Source organism: Limulus polyphemus, unplaced genomic scaffold, assembly GCF_000517525.1.
Source record: "Limulus polyphemus unplaced genomic scaffold, Limulus_polyphemus-2.1.2 Scaffold837, whole genome shotgun sequence".
In the NCBI taxonomy this organism is placed as follows: domain Eukaryota; kingdom Metazoa; phylum Arthropoda; class Merostomata; order Xiphosura; family Limulidae; genus Limulus; species Limulus polyphemus.
The window spans coordinates 120,368-128,694 of NW_013666447.1; the positions used below are offsets into that span (position 1 = coordinate 120,368).

Genomic DNA, 8,327 nt, shown 5'->3' on the forward strand with positions numbered 1-8,327 from the left:
AGGTGTGCAAATTATCTTTATTTAATAAGGTCATTTAAAAAAAGCCTCCTCCTTACTTTTTTCGAAAACTTAGGATGCTTAACATTTTTAATTCATCGATAACTAAGACATACATTAATTGTAATAGTGAAAGTTAAAATAGACGCCCAGATATTTCTAGAAAATTGTAATGATTAAGCTTAATACATGAAAAGAAAAATTTACTGCAAATGTAGTAATGTTTGCAATAATAATAATTTGTTAAAAATCCCAAAGTTTCACACACGAACTGTGTAAGAAAGTAATAGTTTTGTTTGTAGTGAAACACAAAGATTTTTGTGTTGTGTTCACCACGAGTTTAGAAACCCGGTTTTTAGCGTTAAAGTCTGGAGACTTACGTAAATCTTACCGCTGTGCAACTGAGAGGCAAGAAAGTAGTAAATTGAATTAATTTAGCCAGTACTGGCACCAGAAACAAATATACGAGGGCCGATTACGCCCAACGCAAGTGGTTTAAGTACTACTTACTTGTTAGATGAACAACTGATAAACATTCATTATTGATTAAGTTAGTTATTCTAATTACTCGTTGAACTTAAAGTACCACGGGGAAGACAACAAAGAGGCAAACATGATTCACACCCATAATAAAAAACATTGCAAAACTACGTAACATTGTTGCTGTCGATTTTACAGCAAAACCACATTGGGTTAACTTACCGCATAACCAGTACTTGTTTTAAGCATAGTTTAAGAGATCGGCACTAGGCGGCGGGATAGTAGCCAAAAACGCTAATAGGAACTTTCAATTCTCTATATATTATTACTTTATTTTTAAGCACATTTTAAAATTAAAGAAGAATAGTTATAGTCTATTAAAATAATACATTATAAAATATTTCATTTTATATAAATCTGAAAAACATTTATCCATTAATACAGTAGTAATTTTACTTCTTTTAATAGATTTGATACTATACCTTAAAGAATGTCTCTGCAAATCTAGTACATATTCCACTCAAAAACAAATTGAAGCATACTTACCTGGCGCTGGGAACGCCATGATCATCAAGGTGGCTTCCCCAGAGCGAGGCTCATCCATTGCACTCTGGGTGGGTTGACCCCTGCCACTACCCCAAACTGGGGCAGATGGAGCGTGTAATTTTTGGTAGTTGGGGACTGCGTTCGCGCTATCCCCTGAATTAATATAAAAAATAGATAATATTACTAAAATAAAGTACTGTTATATGGTATTTAAAAGTTATCATATGTGTTATTGTATTAACAAAAATATGCTAACAGAAAATAATTTCGTTAGAAAATAAAAACTTTTTGTAAATGCCTGTCATATGCGCCTTCACAACAGTGTCAGAAGAGTACTATTTTTGGAACCATGATGGAAAAATCGAAGTTAATAATGAAGATAAAGACAGTTGATAAAGCACAAAAAATTTTATTTACAAGGTTCAAACGTTTCGGAGTACACTCTTCATTATTAGAGTACTATTTTTTACTCGTCCTTCAACCGACCTCACTCTGTGTACCAACTGTCAGAAGTGGCACATGCACTGCTATTGCTCTAATGAATATGCAAATACTGCCAGTGTAATTGATTATACTTAGTGGCGTGCTTTTTATAACAACATACTATCAGATGACCGAGAGAGATTTAGGGAAACGCCATTTAATAAATAAATACATACAGGTGTTTTTGTAATGTGTACAATTAAAGCTGATTCAAGCACATTCCTATTATGATAAGTTTAAAAAACGCAAACCTCGACCTCCAATAAATTAAATTGACTGTAAAAAAAAAAAAAAGCGTCCAACTCTGCGGACTTGGCAACCCTGGTTTCAAGCATACTCAGTTTTCATCACGTGGTTAACACATAGTGCCCGAAGTGACTGCATTATTTGTCCGGAAAGAGCATTGAGCATCCGTGATACCGATATCAGCAACAGCAGACTACCTAATTGGAGTGAAACTGGGCAATATCTTGAGGTGAAAAATACAAATAGTGACTACAATCAAGAGATATTAAAGGTATTTGTTTCTAAGGAATAAGGAGAAGTTAGATGAATTAACTAGTGTGTACAATATGACAGATTTTTACGATGACGAAACGTTGTCTGAAATAGTTTTTTTTTATTACCCGTAGTGTAAAGGTAGTTTTTTTAAAAGCTGATTTTTATATTTATTCCTAACTGAAATTATCTTTCAAACCATATGCTACATCTTTAAAACTTTCTACTTAATAAGGTATTCAATAAAGCAAAAGTCAGTAATAGTAAAGATAAGACGTGTTATAAAATTTTAAAACAGTTAATTACTAAAGAGAAAATATGAAATTTAACTGCTTTTAGATGGTGATTTTGCTAGAGGCTATGTATCTTCTACGCTTTCCTCCATCATTGTGCCTTCAACTTCAGGAGTAGGGGAGTTACTTCAATTAATTAAGCAGGTCATTTAGTAGTAATTTCATACGTAGGTGTTACAGAAGATTAAGAACTGCATTGTTCACTGAACTGTTGTTTTATTTAACACGCCACTAGTGGATGTACTTCCGGCTCACAGCGGTGAATAATACAACGCGCCGTAATTTACTAATTAAACATTCACGTTTTCTGGGCAACTCGGAGAAGTGTGGCCCTGAAGAGGGAAGTAAAATCAGCGTTTCTACGCAGTTCTACATTAGTGTTCAAGCCGTGATTTCTTCTATAACCTTGTAGCATTTCGCAGTTTATAAACAATAGTAAAGGAAAAGGGAATAAGTCTGAACAGAACCTGACCCTCCCAGGTCGCACACAACGACCAAACACCGACAAAAGCAATACGTTCGGAGAAATTGGGGCACGATCGGAAGAATCCGAGACAATGAACATAAGAAGTCACGTGGTATACTATATCCAATCAAAACTACCTTCGTATTTTGAATTTAACTCTGCTCTAACAGTAACACGTTTTAGTTTAGATTCGTAGTTGATGTTACGCTGTGTTAGGACAAGATTGGGAGCAGTATAGCTAAAATTGTACATTGGTAAGTACGTTATGTTTTCTGTACTTTACTACGCTCGGTTTGTGTTACTTTAGTTTTTGCCAAAAAAACTAGTTAAATTAAACACTCCGTGTCAGGAACGTCGAGAGCCAGCACGGGCCCTGGGGAAAACATCCTCGCCGGGACCCCTTTCTTAACATTTTCAAGAATTTATTAAAAAGAAGATCCTAAATTAGGACAGCAACGAGCTCAATAACCAGACAAAATCATAGCAGCAGACGTTTTTACCTCACAGTATAAACGTTAATAAAGTAACAAATATCTATCAAATCTATGAAGTAACAAATACATATTAATTATTATTTCGGTCGTTCTTAATGTATCAAGCGTCTATATGCAAAGAAAAGCCAAAAACTATGTTTTTATCATTAAATGAAGATATAGCCTAAAGATGCTTTACGGCATAAAGAGGTTTAATTTGCCCGGGCTCCTGGGCAGTTGCCCCCCTCCCTGTCGGTGGGCCTGCTCCGTGTTAATTGTCGCCCCTTAATTAGTTAATAGATTAATCCACAGGCAGTTGAATTTTAAAAAATGGCAAGCGATTGTTAGATATAATGTTAATAGTAATTTAGTAATTATTAGTAAGTAACACTAACAGAGCTCCTGACTCAAATTTTCAAATTAAATAAAATAAAGAAAAACTAACGCAGGTATAGGCCTAGTCTAACAATTTCTAAAAAGAAAATAGATTCATCTAATCACCACAAACTGTGACAAAGGAACCCTCGTTTGGTATTTAGACATAGAGTTAGACTAAAACCAAAAGGAATCTCAAGTAAAGAACAAATGTAATTTCACAAGAAAATCATACACAATCATAAAAAAACAAAAACAATCTGAGGTTTGTTTTTGAATATTTGCATAAAGTTACTCAATGTATGACTATCTCAGTATCTATCCTTATTTTTTGAACTGATAGTGATAGACTAGAGGGAAGGTAGCTGGTTTTAGTAAACAGAACCCAACAATAAACTGTTACTTGGGCTACTCATGTGACATAGTAGTGAAATTTCACTCTTACTTTTATACCACACCTCGGCCCCAAAGTGTGGAGCATGATTTTTTTTTTTTTTAGTAGTAATTGGACACAAACAGTGAACCTACAGGTCCATAGCCTGGCACTAACCACTAAGCCATGCTCAGCTAGGATCCCAAAGGATAAAAAATAGTCCATTGGAAGATAAATAACACAATTTAAAGACGACTAAACTAAACATAAGAAGAATAAATCATAAAAATCAAAGCCAGCCCTTATAATTTAAATATTTATCAAGCTCCCTTTACTACATTCACCACATCTGAAACTGAAAGCAACCCATTTTAAAGGGCAATAGCCTTTTTAGAAAAATTAAACTTTCATAGAATGATATGACTCCTACCTTGCCAAAATTTATACGTGTCCCATTGTCCTATTATTTTCACCAGAAAAGTACAAGAAAGATGATACATCAACACTATAAGTTCCATTAACAATCAGACTGTCCACTAGGAAAACCACCACCAATGACAATTACTAATTACTTTACCAGTCACCATACAAAACAAAGGTCATTGTCTGACACATTCACTCTTAATAAACTTGTAAACATACATGTATTACTGGAGAAAAAATTACACATACAAAAAATTCTCTAGTGTAGCATTGCTATTTTTAATGAACAATCTTTCATGGGCTTTGTCAAATTGACCAGTGCTGTACCTGTGAAGGTATATATATATATATATATATATATATATACACTCATTTTTACCGTAGTTCTGTATTTACTTTGTGGATCTTCGTGAAATTTGGAAACTTTCAGTAAACATTACAAGTCTATTTAACATTAAAGATTTGGCCAAGAATTTTCGAGGCCTTTACCGAGCCAGTCTTTGTGAAAGGTGATTTTCATGCTAAGAATAAAATTAAAAATACTTCTTTTCATCTTAGTTGCAATATTTCATTTGGATAACATCTTATATGAATATCATAATTTTATTTCATGTGTTTCCATTCAATTTCATGATTTTGTTGCTTTACTTTGTACCTACTGGAGCAGTAAACTTTGCTTCAAAATGTATAAGTTGCAACAGCTACCTATTAGATGCTGCCCATAGAGCTAAAGAAAACACCATGCAATTACTGAGTGTAATGTTACACAGTGTGCTCAAACTCATGAAATTTTATTTTTTATTTCAATGATGTTTTTTGATAAGCTCAAAAATTCCTTATTTTAAAATTTTACTGATGAGTATTTAGTTACTTTTATTTAAATAGTTAAGTGTAATAACAAAAGCATAATGTAGAAATTAAGACTGCAAGTCAATCCTGGTGTATAGATTTTTAAAAATCTTGTTTTTTTTATTTATTTAATTAATCAAAGCAAAACTGAATTTATATGCAGTTTTTCATGTATCATGCTTTTACATGTACAGGGCATTATACTGAATGTCTAAATAGCTATTGTCACAAACTAGCATTACTTTCATTTCTCCTTTTTTAACAGTACAGAATTAATGATTTGAATAAAATATGTTAGCATGCAGGATATTGTAAGGATTAATGAACATTGTCCAAATTAGATTATATTTATGTTAGCTTCACTTAGAAAATGGTTTGATATGCTGATAAGAACAGTGGAAAATATATTACAAAATGCACCATTTGAAACACCCTGTATTGTGTCTAAACTTTCCTGAATAAAACTTGTTCTCAATTTAAATTTGGTGAAATTTAGTTCACCTAGGACAAGTAGTTTTAAAGATATAATAATTTTAAATATGAGGTTTTCTTTTAAAATGTCCATACATGTAACTTGTGTTAAAAAAGGGAGATAAGGAAAAGCATTGATGGTGAGGTATGTTTCAGTTGTTTTATAGTTGCATAGGGAAAGCCTGTTACATTATATTATTCTTTCTTTCTTCAACATGTCAAGGAATATTGTGTTCTTAATGTATTAATTTAGAACACTTTTTCTTTTTGTAGAAATTCATTCTGAAGTTTTCCTGTGAACCACATGTGACTGAGTTTTTGCATACCCTGGCCTGATCCATATTATACTTATTAATTAGGTATGATTTATTGTACTACAGAAAAGTTACTCGGTTGATATCGCACATGCTAGTCAAGACTGTTCCCTGTGTATTACAGGCTCGGGAAGAAATGTTGAACACTGTGTGATATTACTGATCAGGTAAATCTCTGTACCATTTACAGGTAGCAGTAGAGAGTCTTAACTAGATACTGCTTTTTGTAGTGAAAATCTTGTTCAGTGTATCAATTGATGTAAAAAGTTACTTGTATGAAGAATTAACAGACAACGTCAAAGAGATTTTCCTCTTCTGGATCATGCAAGTGCAAAAAGTCAACAACTCTCGTGCACGTCAAAAGGATTTTTTTCTTGGGTCTCGTGCTTCAGTAGACAGCTTTAGTGAAAAAGATGATAGTGTCATTATCATTGAAGAAAAGAAGGGAAGTAGTCAGAATGCTGATGCCTCTGTAATTGAAATTGATTGTGATATTTCTAATCTCTCTATAATTGAAATAGATTCTGATGTTTCAGTGCCTGACACTCAAGAATGTTCTACCATTTCTTCCAAGTTTATTAAAAACATACAAAAAAATAAACAAATGACAAGTGCCTGTAATGATGAAAATAATAAAAATGTAAATAATTCTACAACTCTTGTAGATTCTGCTGGTTCAAAATTTGATGATCAATTTGTAAAAACTAACCCAGCAAATGAGGAAACAAAAGTCCTGAATAAAACTTACAAAAACCATAAGAAAAAGAGGCAGATACGAAGAAAAAAGAAAAAGAGGATTTCAGCAGGTAGTATCAATACACCAAAATATAAAACTTCAAAAATCCTAAAATCACTTTGCAAAAGACACTCTAAACTTATTAAATCATCCAAAAGTATAAGTATGTTTAAATCAGGAACTCTTATAACAAATGAAAAGTCATTTAACCATTTGGAAGAAAAACAAATGATTTCACTTACCTTAAGTAATATTAAAGATACTCCAGTAATGTGTACAAAGTCCAGTGAAACTAGTCACAGTTTTTCATGTGATAAAGGTAATGCTGTGAATTGTAAAAAATCTAATGACTGGAAAGGTCAAATTGAATCAAAGACAACTCCATCAGCACTTCAAGACAATGCTCCTGTACCTTTGAGCCAGGGACATAGTACTTCAATGAAGATCACTGTTCCTGTTCAGATGAAAAGATTAAGGCCAATTGTTATTGACGGAAGTAATATTGCTATGTCGTAAGTATCATAGAAATAAAATAATGTGTGTGGATAGATTATTAGTTGGATATGTTATTTTTTTTGTTCTGTTTTTCTCATAGCTGATATTTTTACTTGTTTTTCTAACTGTTTTGTAGTCATGGAAAACCCAGAAAAGTGTTTTCTTGTCGAGGAATTGAGCTGTCCATTAACTACTTTCGCGACCGTGGTCACCATGATATTGTAGCCTTTGTTCCACAGCATCGACGCTCAAAAAGCTGGTCAAACAAAATAACTGATCAACACCTGTTAGAAGCTTTAAGTGACAAACAGCTTATTGTGTTCACACCATCTCGAAAAATAAATAAGAAATTTGTCAGTAGCTATGATGATAGGTAAACATTTAATTTTAATATTTGAAATTTAATTTTTTGGTACTTCCCACTTAATATACCATAAGAATCGAAAGTGGATGAAATATGTCTACGATTATTTGAATTTACATGTAATGTTATGTCACATTCCCATTACTTATTCATTTAGAATTGGTTTTCTAATTTTTGTAATTCTATATTGGTTATTATAATATATATAATTAAGGATTGTTAATGTTACAACACTTAAAAACATGTGGTATCATCAAATCAAAAAAGATATTAAGGTTTCTGGACATATAATTCATAATAATCCATGTTTCTTATTAGTCTTTTATACTTATTTAACTGAGCATCAGTGCTGATGAGTCTTGTAGTTTGGTTCCTTAACCCTATACGAACAGACTGCCAAGAGTATTGGCTATTAATGTTGCTCTCATCATATTTTGTTACAAATATAAAACTAGTAGATAAAATTGTTTAAAATTTGACAAGAATGTTCTTAAAAGTATGTAGATTTAAGAAAAATAAAACATTTAAATTTGATTTTTTTTTTTTTTACTATTTCTAATTTAAAAAAAAAATTATTTAATATTGTTATTTGCACTTGCAATTTTAATAGTTCACCTGCAAGATGATTTTTATATGAATTATATAAACACTATTTTTTATCTTACAGTTTTCATATTTTATATGTATAATC

General features: G+C 32.0%; 1 protein-coding gene across 4 annotated transcripts in view; it reads left to right on the plus strand.

The window, feature by feature from the left end:
- The first annotated feature begins 1,755 nt into the window (after positions 1-1,755).
- LOC106460790 (NEDD4-binding protein 1-like) overlaps positions 1,756-8,327 on the plus strand; it is an 11,805-nt gene continuing 5,233 nt past the window's right edge. For 2 of the 4 annotated variants that reach the window (XM_013920531.2, XM_022387587.1), the window contains exons 1-3: positions 2,368-3,017; positions 6,001-7,289; positions 7,409-7,645. In XM_013920531.2, coding sequence (XP_013775985.2) covers positions 6,364-7,289; positions 7,409-7,645 — 1,163 coding nt within the window. In that variant the 5' untranslated portion in view covers positions 2,368-3,017; positions 6,001-6,363. Of the gene's footprint in view, positions 2,024-2,367; positions 3,018-6,000; positions 7,290-7,408; positions 7,646-8,327 lie in introns of those variants that run through there. The other 2 variants (XM_022387586.1, XM_022387588.1) reach the window with 2 other exon arrangements.